Source organism: Psittacula echo (genome assembly GCF_963264785.1).
Source record: "Psittacula echo genome assembly, chromosome: 2".
Lineage (NCBI taxonomy): Eukaryota > Metazoa > Chordata > Aves > Psittaciformes > Psittacidae > Psittacula > Psittacula echo.
Window position 1 is genome coordinate 125,398,485 of NC_137737.1, and position 16,252 is coordinate 125,414,736.

At 39.5% G+C, this 16,252-nt stretch overlaps 1 protein-coding gene across 1 annotated transcript in view; it reads right to left on the bottom strand.

Annotated features, from left to right (window-relative positions):
* CPA6 (carboxypeptidase A6) overlaps positions 1-16,252 on the bottom strand; it is a gene marked incomplete at both ends in the record, with an annotated part of 87,559 nt that overhangs the window by 39,318 nt on the left and 31,989 nt on the right. The window contains one exon of the mRNA XM_080639688.1: positions 6,749-6,824. Within this exon, the coding sequence (XP_080495814.1) occupies positions 6,749-6,824 (76 nt within the window). The remainder of the gene's footprint in view (positions 1-6,748; positions 6,825-16,252) is intronic.

Consider the following 16,252-nt stretch of genomic DNA (forward strand, 5'->3'; position numbering starts at 1 on the left):
CTGGTGACTAAAGCAACTGACTATACAGATACATTTGCTGTATGTGCAAAGTACAATACATGTAGTCCTGGCTACTGAGCTAATTCTTTCCTTCCATAAAGTAAGAATAGCTCCATTTGGGCAGAGAGGCTTTCTTACTGCATTTTCAGACAGGCTTTTGTTCTCTGAAGCCTTTTTTCAGCATTTGCCTATGGAGCTGTAAACTGTCAGATTTATAGCCAAGTGATTCTTTTCCCCTATGAGATATTTTTCTGATTCTCTGAACTGCAATGACAGGATCAATTCAGGGATTACAATGGATAAGCAGCTGCTGTAAGGGCTAGAAAACAAACAAAAGGGAATGGAGTTGTGGCTTCAAGGCTTGCTAGGCTGGCTCCTCACAAAGTTAAAGAAGTGCCTGGCTGTGCCCAGGAATTTCTTTTGTAAAAGCTACTGAAGAATGAGTGGTGTAACTCTATTATGCCAAGAATGTTCACAGAGCAGTAGCTTCTTTGCTACCTATACAAACAGCCTTGATTTCAGTCAGGCATATGTGATAAAAAGTGCTTGTAGATCACCGGTGAAGTAGAAGTTATCAGTCAAGGCTCAAATGAAGTAGTGCTTCAAAAATAATGCTTACGAAGGAGAATTCCAGAGCAGATAAACAGAATCTGCCAGGTCTGAGAACCTGAGCAAATCCTGGTTTCATTGCAAAGCACTTGGGAATGTGACATTTTTTTCTGTCAGTCAGGTCCAACAGAATTAAAACCATTAAAGAGCTCATAAATCAGCAACTGGCTCCTCAAACTGTCTTCTAAACAAGAATGAGTAGCAGGCAATAGCCAGTCATTGGAGAGGTGTATGAAGCACAGGGACAATGGATGCACAAGAGGAGCCCGAGGGACAGAGAACGGGCAGTACTGTAATACTCAGTGCATTGTGCTACTATCATGCTAAATATTTCTTTTGCTTGTTGATTAGGGTAATCATTTGCTGCAAAAATGTATTTCTGGTCTTCAACATGGTCAGGAACAAAGATTTGTAATGTATCTACAAAAAGAGATAGTATTATAAGAGCAAAGGACTGCAGCCGAACATCCAAAATTTAAGATCGGTGGCTGTAATTATGTTAAAGCAGCAGCCAGTCCAAAAACTTTGACAGTGATCTATAGCTAGGAAAATAAATAACTCCATGAGTTTGTACTTGAATTGCTAAAGAATTTGCTGCATTTTAGTCTATCACAACCACATGAAAATGTTCCTTAACACTGCTATGCAAAATACTTGTGTTCTTACATGAAAGTTGGAGGAGGAGCTCCACCATCATTCACCCATGTCATACTTACTTGTATCTGCTCTCGTGGTCTTTGGCACAGGGACTGTGGAAAAGGTGTTCAAGGTTCTGAGGTGGTTTGCTGAGCATAGTTACCAGGCTTTTGTTTTTCTTCCCCACAGAAACAGAAAGAAACTTGATGTAGGAACTGACAACATCTCCAGCTACTACTACCTTTGTCACTTTGTGAAAACCAGAAACTGGTGTGTCCTGCCTCAAAAAGAGCATGGTGCTTTCTTCCACGTCTGCCTCATTTCTTACTACCTCAGACACCCCTACTGCCCTAAGAAGTAGTTCCATACATGGCAGTGCACAATGCATAGGAGCTTTCGAGCCCCTGCTCTTCCTGACCTGCATTGCAGGCCCGGATAGTGGTCTGTCAGACTCAGCACATTTAGGCTTTTTGCTTCATTACTGTGGATGAGTTTATTGGTTGAATACATGCAAGTTTAAGCAACTTTTCAGAACTCATAGCAGACAGATTTTAATCTGTGGGGCTGCCTATTTTCACTGCCACTGCAAGTCTACATGCTGCGTCCACCCCAACAGGGAAAAAAGCAATATTTTGTCACCTACAAGTTAACAGAACCACCCGATGAAGGAATCAATTTATAATAATGATTAATAACAAAGCACTATGGGCAATGGAGCTACAGACCAGAACTAATTTGTGAAAATTACTCAGCAAGTGATTATGACTAATGTGATTTGCCTTTGGGCAATTCAAGAACCAAAAGTTAAATGTGTGGAATGAAACATTCATTATCCATTATGCACTCAGTATAGGCACTGGCATTTGTACTGTAGCAGAGCCTATACACTTCAGGCAGGTTTCAGGGGTTTACTGCACTGAACATTACGTGAAAAAAGGTGGGGCAAAAATCCCTCCTAAGTAGCTCCAGATGCTAAATTTAAAAAGTCTAAAGGGTAATCCCTTTAAAAAGTGTAAAAGTGTATGAGTTAACATTAGAGCTCAGGTATTGGTAGACGAGCAGTCCTGTGTGAGATCAAAAGGTTTCCACGTGGATTAAAGCCTCTGAGTAGTCATCCAGCTTCTTCTGTGAGTTTTGTTGCTTACGCTGTGGCTAGACTGCCACTGCTGCCCAAGTTAATTACTGGAGGCGTATTCTAAGATACTTCAAACACATCAGGACATGCAGCCACTTCCAAGATGATCCTTCAAGGATGTCTCAAGTGTAGGTTTCTGTAAATGCTTTTTCAAGAAAGGACTCATTTTGTGTCTGACTCTCTTCCCAAAAGGGATGGACCATGCAACATGTTAACTTCTACGGCATTGGCATTATAGTGGAAGAAGTCAGAACTCTCCCCACTTCTTTGCCGACTGCCCTTGTGTTTCTTTCAGAAGGAAATCAAGTAGAGCAGACTGTAAATGACAAAGTCTACTCAGGAAAAAAACCAGTGTTTACCACAGTCATTCAGAAAGAGGCAGATAAAATGAGTGAAAGATACACTGCTACTCTTTTCAGTGCCCATTTATTTTCTTCCTCATCATTTTCCTTTTGTCCAGATTAGTGGGTGATAAGAAGGGGTATCTTTGCGTTTGCTTTGTTCTCTGCCAGACACCAAAATACACTGCTTTGTAATAAGACCATCAGGATAATTTTTTCAACCTTCTTTGTGACAAAGCCTTTCAGAAGGATACACTCATTTGAACATCAGAGATGAGTTTGCCTTTTAACTCTTTGGATTGTGAAAGGCCAGAAACCAAAGCTATGTGACTCTGCCTTATAAATGTAGATTTTAAAGGCAGAAGGAAATAGCTGGAATAAACACAGACCACTATGGATCTATACTAAAGCTTCCTCCACTAGGCACAGTGAGGAGGGAGCATAGGACAGGAGGCATTGTCTTCTCTTTCTTTACCAGCATAGATGGTCCATTGTATGCAAAGAAAATCCTGCAACAAGAATACAATCCATTTGTGCAGAATCTACTTTGTGTTTGCATTGTCCTGGGAATTTATTCAAAACATTTAAGTTGTGCGTGGATCACACTAGGGCAAACCCACGCTTGGCTTTTGCACTGCAATACCTGTGTTTCTATGGGTTAACTAATGGAGACTAATCCTGACATTGCTAGACAGTGTAACTTTTGGTACTTTTGAAAGATACCTTATCTCAGATACACCAGCTTGTCGGCATAGAGAAATGTATGGCTGAATTTAAACCCAAGGGCAGGTATCCTTCTCACTTTGAGAACGAAAGTGACGCAACTTTTATTTTTACTGGCTTTTCTTGTTCTTCTAGTACTGACAATGGTGGAGAATACTGTCAGGCCATATAATAACTCAGGTTGAAGTCTTCAAATTGCTTTAAATAAAACATTAACATTCTACAATAGACCAACTACTCGCAGTTAATCCCAAAATACTTTCTCTGGGAAAAAAGTGAAATTGGTGCTGTTTGATGGTTATTAAGGTACGAAACTGCTGTGTCTTGGAAGGATCCTAGTTCCAGCTCTATTTTTCCCTCTAGGAACAGAACATGTGAGTAATATGACAGGTTGGTATTAATTTACTGCTCAAACCAAAATGGATTCAAAAGAGATGTGTCTTAAACCAGTTCTGGTTTTCTGATTCTAATACATAAAAATCTGAAGCTTAGTCCTTGTAATTATAGTAATCTCTGCATCTCTGTTGACCCCTCTGTTCATATCTCTGTTATTTGTCAGGCATACTGTGTTACGACAGCATCAGGACTATATCTGGGCTTTGTCTGTAGCTTATTTTGCACTTTGAGGTTTTGGTTTTTTTTTTTGGTTCACTGTCTTCTATTTTTTCCTGAGCACGTTATCCTCATTGCACTTAAAGACTCATGTTTAAAAAGCTGAATGTAAGTCCTCTGTCAGTTCAGTTTCCAACTCTGGAAGCCTGGGAATGGGGGAAAGACTGGGGAGACTGACCAGAAGACTTGAAAAATTGAAGTACTCTAACTACATGGCTCTTCATGCGAGCTGATGACTTGCAGCTGCTACTGATTGTTGCTGGTATTGTGAGTACTTGGCACTTCTAATAAGTGTCATTGTTGATCCAATCCTTCATAAGTGAATAATTTTAGGTTTTTTTGAGGAGGGGTAAGATAATGATAAATTAACGTTAAACATTTGCATTCCATGTTAGCCCTTCAGATGCCTCTTTCTCTCTGACCCAATGTAGATGGAAGAGCTCCAAGACCCAAAATGCCGCTAAATCCGTTCTGTTTTCATGCAACTGGGTGTCAGTACCCTCTCTCTTTTTTGAATCTTCCTTTTAACTTCCTCAGCTTACTACCTCATCAGAATCAATCACTTTCTAATGAGCTAGTCAGATTCCAATGCAGTTCGCCAAAACTTTATTATCCTGCTCTCAGTTATAACATGCAATTATTTATTCAAGTTTCTACTGCTCCCACTTTGATGGAATTGGGTGAAGGAATCTTTCTGGGAGCCTAAGGGAGCTCTGTAATGAGAAACAGTTGCAGGAAGGTGAGTAACCCTTTTGCTTTGCAGAGTTTGCAATATGAGGAGAAAGGAAAAAGCACATGTGGTCCCTCTTTATGTTCCAGCATCAGGGAGACGAAATTAATGCAAATACCAGCTTCCACATGTATTTCTTGGGTTTATGGGTAGGTTTTATTTTTTTCCTAATTGGGAGTAAAACAATTATCCTTTTTGGGGTATTACAGTAACATTCACAGTTGAGGGCCAGGCCCTTAGTAAGCACTGCGGAAACAAATATAAGACAATATTCTCTAAGAGAGTTGGGTATTACAGTAGAAAGTGCTGTAATACATAGCACTGCAACACCGCCTTTGTTGAACATTAAAATTCCTCATGCAATGTGCACTGATTGGATGTCTTGAGAATGGGATTTACAAAAGACAGCATCTTGAGTGGGGAACTCACTGAACATGTTCTTAAGAAGCACAGAGGTGGTGAAGATAGCCTTAGCCGTCCTACTTAAAGCTAGTAAGGCATCCATGTTTTGACTGCATTAAGCCTTCTCCTGAGCTGAAGTACCTCAGGTAGCTCTGTCCACTTCCTTAAAAAATGGCAGCAAGAAGGCTTTGTCATAACTGAAAGATGGAATGCTTTTCATGCGGTGTGAGAGCTCTTCCGAGATCTTCATTTTGTTTGATTTGATATGTGGACTGAGATTAGATTTACTTGTATCCCAGATGTTAACTATTAGACTAGAAAATTATACGCACCTTCATTCTTTGCCTCAGTGAGAACACAGTCATCTACATGAGGTTTCAACAATGAAGACAGAGATACATCACAGGCTGCCTAATATTTTGCTGGCCTTGAAGACAGTGAGAAGTCCAGATGTTTTTTGCACATGCTCCCAGCACTTTGGTACCACTGGTGTTCTTCTGTGACCCAAAAATGCATGTCACAGGACTGTCAAAGTTACCATGTTCCTTTGTCTATGTCCATAGAACTCTTTCAGCCAGCCAAACGAAGGCTTGAGTTTACTGTGCCAAATGACTTTAGCTTGTGCCCATGCTGCCTGTAAGGCTGCCCATCAAACTCATTTACCTTCATAGGTGCAGGGAAAAGTCAACTGTTGCCCGTTGGGCTCAAGAAGACTATGAACTAACACAGGCGAAGAGGCAGAGCCTGGGACTTGTGTTCAGCTCCTGGAACAAACTCGACAGTCATCAAGCTGTTACTTCCCTGGATCTGCTCTGGCTGGGCTGTATTTTGGAGATTATTAGTGAGGCTTGTACCTCCCACAGTGCCTGAGGGCACTGCATGTGCATGGTGTGGTCCTTCCCATGCTGTTGCAGGAGCCAGAGACATGTATTACGGGTACTCCCCATCCTTCTCTGACATAATGGGCCACATGCTGTGGAAAGGCTGCCTATGCCTTCATTAGCTTTGCCAGCAAAGCACCACACTGCAGAGTCCTTTTATGCTTGCTGCTACAGTGGCACCATTGCTTTTCATTTATATCTGCAGGAAAAGGCCAGGGAAGAAAGTTTCTGGCTTGCTAGTGAGACTTGTAGACACTCTTAACTGCCCCTAGAAAATTATTCTACCAGAGAGATTTTAAAACTGAAGCCACTTCCTTTTTCCTACTCCCATGTGTGTTCACATCTTGCATTAACTCAGTGTTTTAAATAAAACCATCAGACAGATAATAAAGCATGCAACTATGTATGCTAGCAAGAAGTGGAAGAGCAAAAAAAGCAAATTTGTATGTATGGCACCTATATTATTTTAAAGCAATAAGTGTTTCTTGTTTAAGCTGTTAGGCATGATGAATCCAATTCCTATGCTATTTTATTGGGAAATTAGGAATTTAATGGGCAAAGGCTGCTTTTCAGTACATAAAATAGCTTGAAGTAAAGTGCAAAATGAAAGGCATGTCAGTCAATACACTACAGTCTTCAACAAAGATCAGAAAACGAAGATGAAAATAATGATACTCACCTTAAGCCTGTTAAATGCAGCCCTCAGGATCTGTGTTTCCCTCTTGCTCTCAGGAACAACTCGTATGACTTTATCACTGCCAATAACAGAACATTGAGTTGACACCTTAATGCTCTTTGCAGCAGCACAATGCAACAGTAAATAGGTTCAGATAGATACTGTACTTTTACTCTTTTTCAATATCTGCAAAATGTTGGGTGAACTGGAGCTCTGCTTCTAAAATTGCTCCCTGGTTATGCACTTACATGGAGATGATTTGCTCTTTACAGATTAGGGTGTCAGCTTGACCCTCTATTTCTGTGTAAATGCTTTTGTTCATTCCTTCTAATACAAAACATTCAGGCTGACATCTTCCATACTGAATGTCTGTCTCAGATCAAAACAATTTTGTTCTTTTCCAAAACAATCTTTTTCTGAGAACAAGATTAGGTAAGGTACATTGCTTTTGTATGTTTAAACATTTAATGGGCTTTGAAGAGCCCACTGTTCTCATGAATTAGAGGGGACTTGACTTCAGAAGAGAGGTGACCTTCATATCAGGGACATGCCTTTTGCTTTATCCATTAAAGCTTGCACAAATTTTGTGAAGAAAATAGCTGTTCATACACACTCTGAAGGTTCTAGATAATAGCAGCTCATTTTATGCACTTTCTTCAGCAGATCTCAATGAACATAACTTTGCAAAGATGACACAAGAAACCAAATAGCTGTCCTTTCAATGACCACCATCCATTTCATGAACAATGGGAAGCTGGAAACTATAGAAAATATAGGTAGTAATCATGCACCTAAGACATCATCCTCATATTCCATACACAAGAGGAATTAAATAAATGTTTGTGGCCAGTGCTAATTTCAGCATTTTCCTACATTCTGAGGTTTTGAATTTGTACTGTTGATAATCACTGCTTCTCCTCTTCCAAGAGATCCCACAGGTTGTTCATTTCTTTATTTCTACAGTTCCATCCACTAGCCAGAACCCCCCTTAAAATAATTTCTCTATCTCCAGCTTCCTCATTATCTGGTAACTTTGTGCAGTAGAATTTCCTTTGTCACTAGGAGAAGTTTGTCCCTTAAATGTATTGTGAACTCTCCTACCTTCCTGAAGCTTCTGAGTCTGATCAGAAGATATATGATCAATTAGAAGCAAAACTGGTGAGTGTGCATGTGTCAGCCTCACTTAGGAAGGCTCCCAAGCTGCTGCTGTCCTCAGCAAGCAGGCACTTGGTCTTGCCTTTGGTGTACTGCAGCTACAGCTCTGGTAGGACACACTTTTGTTGCAAGAACCCTTAATAGGTACGTAGGTAACCACTGAATATTGTCAGTAAGCGGTTCAGAAGAATACACTGGTTGTTGGTTTTAGTACTACTAATAAATACTGAATTCTGAAGTGGCTTACACACCTTTTTTTGGCACTCCTTTTCCCTACCCCCATTCTTCTTTAGTCTTTTCTCTCCAGTCAGCATCTGCTCCACTTGGTTAGCCTTTGGTCCTTCTTTCTGTCTGAGCTCTTCAGTTTTGGTTTTCACCCTTCTTGAGTTTTTCCTGCAGACAGGTCCCAAGCCTTAAAACTCCTAAGCCTTCCAACAGCTTCATAGCCTTAAAGTTTTCGGTCCAGTTAGACTCCAGATTATGGCTGAAATAACACTGATGTACCCAGAGATGTGGACCTCAGTCCATTCTGCTTGGCCGCTGTTGACTTTACTTGACAAAGGTCTATGCCTAAGCAGGTAGATTTCTGAAAGCACTCTTGTTAAAATCTGGCAGCTCTAAAATGTTAGGGGAAATTACTATGCTTCCAAGCCAAGTTTAACTTCCAGTATAGAAACTTGGAGAGAAAGGAATAAGCCTGTTGGAGTACTACAACTGCTGCATCTTTATGAGAAAAATAGATGCTTTTAATTTATCATGCATGCAGCAGAAATATTTTTTCCAATTACCCATTTCTTTCAGAGTATTAAATTGCTGTTAGAAGGAAATGGGTATAAAGAAGTAGTGATTGCCCAGGACATGTGAAGGTGAAGTAACTAATAAAGATTCATTGGACATTTCTGGAAGGACTGGGACAATTGACATATGAAAACCAGATTTTAATGAAATAAGTAGTTAAGCATGTGTTATGCAGCTGTAATGGAATTTTGAAGGAACAGATATCACTTAGGTACAATCTTGAATTAACACACATCAGTTCAAACTGTCTTGGATTAGCTCAGCAACTCTGTCATTTCCCATATGATGAAAGACCTGTCTTAAAGAGGAAAATATTGGTGCTGTGACAGATTGATCATTTGACACATTGTTGGGAAATGCCTCAAGCTGTGGCTGGGTCTGCTGCTGGAGATCTCATAGGAAGCAGTTCAGCGAACTGGCACTGTTAGTATTTTATGAAATGATGGTTAAGCCATTATAACAAGGCAGTTTATTTATTTTTTTTAGTTTTTATTTTTTTTGTGCATAGGAAATGCAGGAATACAACAAATTCCTGAAAACTATCTGCTAACACACTTCTATAGCTAGCCAGCCAGTGGATAATAATTATATGTTCAGAAAAGCAGATATCAAATCTGGATTTACTCCTGATATCTACCAGTCAAAGAACATAGTCCTAAGGTTATTTTTTAGCTTTACAGTGTTCCCATTTAAGTTTCAAACTAAAGAAATTAACCTACTACCTTAAACACTATGTAAACTGATAGGACAAGCGGTAACTGGTTCAAATTTAAACATGGGAAGTTTAGGTTAGATATGAGGAAGAAGTTCTTTACTGTGAGGGTGGTGAGGCACTGGAATGGGTTGCCCAAGGAAGTTGTGAATGCTCCATCCATGGTCGTGTTTAAGGCCAGGTTGGATGGAGCTTTGGGTGACATGGTTTAGTGTGGGGTGTCCCTGTCTATAGCGGGGGGGGTTGGAACTAGATGATCCTAAGGTCCTTTCCAACCCTAACTATTCTATGACTCTATGATTCTAATACTCATTGAATTTAGTGTAGAAATCCAACAGCCTTTCCAGTATTTAAGAGCCAACAACAAAACCTTCCAGTTTATGGCCTAATGTGGCTGACAAATGGCAGCTGCATTTCAAACACTCAGAACCACCCCCTGGTGAAGGCCTCTGCTATCCCTCATGTCTAACTGCTGAGGAGAAAGAAGCAAGTGATCAATTATACATCTAGGGAAATGTACGTGTACATGCAGATGCCCTCTCCTGATTTTTGCAGATAAGGTTATTTTTATAACCATAATGTCTCTAAATGTTTTTTTTAAGGTCTATGTTTTAAATTTTCTAAACAAACAGTAAGATGGGATATATTTTGTAGAAATTAATATGGAACTTTGTATCTATCAGGACAAACATTCAATTTACCCCTAGCAACTAGGCTAATCAGATTTAAAGCTAGGACTTAATGAGATCATTTGAATTTTGTGTAAACACAGTTGAAAGCCTTTGCAAAGGGCAATACACAAGCTTTATGAAATGAACTGGGCAGATAAGAGTGGTGAGCAAAGAGCAGAAGCCAAACTGTTGGTGTTCGCAGGGACAGCCTTGTGTCTGAGCAAAATGGGTGACCCGCTGCTGGCTAGCACTGACATGCAATGTCTTTTTTTTTTTTCTCTTCATTACGTGGCTGCTTTTGAAACACAAAATGTGCTACATAGGCCTGGGAAGGGTGATCTTCCTTGCCACCAACAGGGTCTAAAATCTAGTGGTTTATTTCTTTGGCTCTTTTCATTTACTTTCTTTTTTCCATTTACTTCATAGTTTTGTCTATGAACAGACCAGATGGATTCAATGAGACCATTCTGCAGCGTGTATACAACTTCTTTACTGATGGAATTAGTAGTTCTCTCTCATGCAGTTTTCCTGCTGAAGTCACACAAAATGGACTGCATTTATGTAAATTCCTCATTTCCTTCAGGAAAATCTTTCTTATTGTTTTATTTTCCTGGCTAATGTGAACCTTAATCAGCTCTCTCCTCTCCCATGAAATTCAATACAAGTATGTTTACGAAGGCTTTGCAAGTATTTTAAACTCAATTTGAGGAATGATATGCTATAAATCAAATATCTATAGAAAAAAAGTAAAGAAAATAAATCCTCGTTTACAAGCAACCATTCTTAGTGGTAGAGAAGGGATTATAGAGCTCAAGAACAAGCTGCCATAGCTGCTGCAGTTCAGTGGTTCATTAAGGCTTGGGAAATAGTTACACACTGAAAGACACATGTGCAAAAGGCTACAGAATGAAAGCGTCTCATCAGCTCTCAATATGCCATCAGATGTCATTTGTGATGAAAGATCAATTGCTTCATTCCCTTTTCTCTGCTAAACACTTCTGCTAGTCAGAATGTTAAGAAATATTCAAACGTTTATTTTTTTAACTCTCTCTGTTACTGGGATGAAGGGTTCCAAGTGGGGACACAATACTGCTACAAAAACTACTCCCTCAATTCAGGTTGGGCTTCCTCCTGAGACCTGATGGAGTGATCTGGAAAGGGAACTTTACAAAACTTCCTGAGCCCTTCTTTAGGGTTTTCTGTATTACAGCAGATGCTGATCCAAACAGAAGAGAGCACCATTTGTATTTTCTAGATAGCATTATCTGTTTTTTCTGCCTTTTAGTCATTAAGGCAGGAAAACTGATTTTATTTGTGGTATAAGGAAGAGCTAGCTAATCTACAATTTCGAATGAAACAGATTTGCTTGCGTAATGGAGTCAGAAATGCTGAGGAGGCAAAATACTTTATTGCATGATATTTATCAGTATATCACAGATGACTTCTCTGAAACCTGAATTTATGTGCAAGTTGCCCACTAATTCCCAGGCATGAGAACATCTGAGTTTCACAGACATCTTTCAGATGAAAAAGTTTCCTACTTTACACAAGCAGGAAACTTTAGCGACTAAACCAGTTCTGTATTACCAGCACCCTTCTTTCAAACAGCTTCATTCCAGAGACAGATGGTCTGGAAAGGTGAATGTCTGCAGCAATTCTGGGTTTTGTTCCAACTAAGGAGCAATGCCTTTCCAAGCAAAGCTGGCCTTCAATGACTTGGGAACATTGCAATATATGGCTACCTAGCTTAAACAGAAAGTAGGAATCAGTTACTTCAGTGCATGTCTCTGTCTCGGACAAAAAAAAGTGTACGGTAATGAATATCATCTTGCTTCCCCAAGTGTCATTTAGTCATATTTAAATAGAAAAGAGAAAGAAATAAGCTACTAAGGACAGAAAATAAAATAAGAAGTAACAAGACAAACATATAGTTAAGAGAAACAAACAGACCAAGTAAGAAAGTAAACAACAAGGAGATAAGATAGGACAAGAGGAAGCAGCCTCAAGTTGTGCCAGGGGAGGTTTAGACTGGACAAGTTTCTACACTGAAAGGGTGATCAAGCATTGGAACAGCCTGTGCAGGGAAGTGGTGGAATCACCATCCCTGGAAGTGTTCACAAACAGTCTAGATGCCCTCAGTAGCATGGTTTAGTGGTGGTCTTGGCTGTGCTGGGGTAAGGGTTGGACTCGATGATCTTGAAAGTCATTTCCAACCTAGATGAGTCTATGATTCAATGAATCTATGAATTGTGCAGGATTCAGGTATGCAAAACATTGGGAGATGATAATTTTGTCCCAAGGGGAAGGCTGCAGTAGTCTGCTTAAATGAAACAGCATGTATACTCACTTGAATTCACTTCCTAAGAAACATATTATGATAATATGTTTGCATGGAAGAGCTAATGATTGTTTAGCTTGGATATAATCCTTCCAGTGACACATTATATCAAGCACAGCTACTTTTAGAAAAAGGACCACCATCATTCCAGTAAAAAATTACTGAAAGGAACTTCTGCTTATTTATTATTTATTTATTTATTATATATAATATATATATTATGTATAATATATATATATTATATATAATCCGCTTATTTATTCCCAAATCTCATATATCTCTCTAGTGTGTTGCTCTGCACTTTGTAAGGAAGTGATGAGTAGATGGTGATGTTGTTAGGCCTGGCATGGTCCTGACGGTACCACAATGCGTATGTGTCTGTCTGAGTGCTCCCCTGCCCAAACAAGAAAGCTTCTTCCCATCCTCCCTCTTCATCCTGACTGCAGAGGCATGTTGGACTTGTGTGGTGTGGCCACACAATCTTGGTTTACTGTCCTGATTAGGTTGTGGCAATCAAGACAGTGACTGTGAACAGACCTGATTACATCAGTTGCATATATCTTGATGCCCTTTCCTGTTCTTGACCCTCCCTTTCACCATGCTTGGACCTTGCTTTCTCTGTCCATCTCCTCTCCCATAAACAACTCAGCCCGAATTACTTTTCCCCAATTGGTCTCAGCTTTGCTACTTCTATACCCAAATATGGTATTTCTAAGGAATCTTGGCCTTATATGGTACTACTAATAGGGTTATCTAGGTATGTTTGCCTGCAAAATGTCCCCAGTAACCTCCTTCACTTACCTGTGAAATTCAACCATTTCTCACATAACTCCTCCTTTACCTACTGCAAGATCCAGCTGTCCTTTACAGCGCTATCTGAAATTTTGTCAGCTTCTCATGTTGTCATACCCAGAAATTTCTCATGTTATGTCCCAGACTGTATCCACATCCTAATCGGTTATCATAACCCCAGACCAGCGTCTGGTCCACAGCCACAGCCCCTAAACTCCTCTATGCTAAAAGTCCACACAGAAGCTGATATACTTTTCTGAGCTTCAAAACTACTTCAGTTCATTCTAAGCCCCATGCACGTCTTCAGACAATTACAGCAGCTATTTACAAATTAAACATCTTGGGACTCTGCATCACGGATTTGCTCTTGACCTCAGTGAAATCAAAGAAAGAACACCAGGTCTGAATGAGGGCTGTTACAGAATTTAGGTATTAAGAGCAGAAGGCGGAAGGGGTAAATAGTTCAGTATTAGAGGTCTACCTTAGCCTTCTTGCACAGCAATTTCCTTTATGATCTTGAGCAAACCATCACAGGTAATCTACAAGTGAGGTTAGGTGCTGGCTTGCCTGAAGGTTTCTTATACTGAGCTCCATATGCTTAATATTCACATCCCTGGCTGCCTTTCAGTTGTAAAAACCACACACTGTGTGGTTAGAGATATTTGCTGGTAGACAGGTTTGTTCGGTCCCTCTCTGCCCCATATGTTCCATTGGCCTGAGCAAGAGTCTGGGCTCTGTCCTGGTGGATGTGCTTGAAGCACGGGTACCTGCAAAAGCATGGCAAACAGTCTGACTCTGCAGCTGAGGGCACAGTTGTCTGTAAAGAATGATGAACAAGCTTAGACTTAAAGCTGTGTTTAGCTGACTGTGTAAACATGTCTAAGCTCCCCCTCCCTAAATGGGGATGACAGCATCTTTTAAACTTGTGGGGGTATTGGGACAATAAATAAATTCATGACTTTAAGCTTCCAGAAGGCTATGGTAATTGAGCAATGGAGGGACCACAGATGGAAAGCAGTAAATACACATTTTACAGAAGCTAAAGAACAAAATTCTGCAACTCTTTTAAGTCTTGAAGCATTGTTCATTTACACCATAAACTTCAGTGGTGTCACAAGCACTGTAAGAGATCATCTCTAGGCCTAGAAAGATATCAAACCTCCAATAGCCCACAAGTTTGACTTGTTACATGGCTCTCAGTTTCCTCTGCTTGCCTTTGATCTTAGTAGACAGAAACAGATACACTCAGACATGTACAATGCTGAGAAATGGGCCAGCATTCTTCAAAACCTGTTTTCTATTACAGGCAAACACACACACAAGGTAAAAAAGCAATTTATTTGTTCTGATGGTTATATTTTCCCCACAAGTTATCAAAGACTGTATTGCATGAAACTGGACGAAGGCATCAGCTGCCCAGCAGGTCCTGAAAAGCCTCAGAAAGACTGTAAATACCACTGCTCATGATGCACTCACTCATGGGGAAATCAAAATCATCATTTCTGCCTGGTCACCTGAAAACTACATCCTTTCTCAGAAATTTAAACCCCACCATTCCTTGACAACTTCTATTAAAGCCAAAACACCATCATATACCACGTGGACATGGCTTTGGCTTTTCTAATAAATCTCGAGACCTAAAAAATCAAGACAAATATGCACTTAGAAGGTAAGCGATGTTAAGCTACAATTTACGTCTTTTAAAAAATGTAATAAGGGTGCTTTATTATTTGGTGCTACTCCTTTGCATCTTCTTTTCAACTTCATACAATGCCTAGGACCTTCCCTGAATAAATAATTTGAGAAAAAAAAAAAATGGAGATAAAGAAAAAACTCTTTGTATTTTTTGTAAAGCATATAGAATGAGGGATAAAAGCATGAACCAATTTCTGCTGCTGAATGGGACAAAGTCTAGATGTATTCGGTTATTCCTGATAGGCAATCTCTTGAGCTCAATTTAAGACCTTGATCCTCAAGCTTTCATGAATGTATAAAGGATTTCAGCATTAGCAGGAGGAAGTCTGTACTCATTACTGTACTTGGCACAGAAACACAAATAACTGGCGAGTGTATGAGTTTGTAAGTGTATAAAATGAGATCAGAGGAATTGCCTCATACATATTTTAAAAAGTAAATGTCAAGATGGTGAGCTTAGTTTTAATTTAGGGCTTATCATTAGTGGTTTCTATGCATTTATTCATTTATGCAGTTACAGCAAGAAAGATGAAAATGCATACGGAATAAAAATGTTATGGCATGAAATACTGTTGCATTGAGATGTCGGTAGCATGTTAAGTTTCCCCAAACTATTCAGTCATGACATACTACCTAGTTTGCTTCCACAGAGTGATTTAGTATTTTAATTCATGGAAAGAACACCTTTAATATCACCACACAAATAAAGAACAAACAGGACATGGCTCTCCATAGTTTTGCATGGGGACAGGATCCATAGACTTCAAAGTTGTGGAAGGATGCAAGGTTCAAGACACCAACGGGAGTATGCACTGGAAGCAATCTACATCGTTGGGGGACCAGTATACACAAATCCCACCAAATGGGCTTTTCATTTAGCATTGTCAGGTTTTGTACAATAAAATGTTTTGGAAAATTTGGAAATGTTGAAATTTTGGATGTGTAATTATACAATGGGTTTTCTTTAAATCAACTTTCAAAAATACTTATTGAAATAAATACAAAAAAAAAGAGAAATTTTAATGACATTTTCAGTGAACATGGAAAACAAACGTGTGAGGCAGGGTGAGAGGGAAGTAATTTTCATGAAAAAATTTGGTCCCTAATCAGTCGTATCACAGAAATCTAGATTTTTTAAGAATTATACACTTAAAAGTGCAGCTCCAATTTTGTACCACCTATACTTCAAATTACACGGTATTTACTGAACCATCATGACTTACTGAGATCAGTCCAATTACCTGTGATGGCAAATTAGGCATGCATGTGCCTGCAGCATGAAGTGTTATTTCATTAGCTGTAACAGATTTTTAATGTCCACATTTTTATAGTTTTTAGATAAGTTC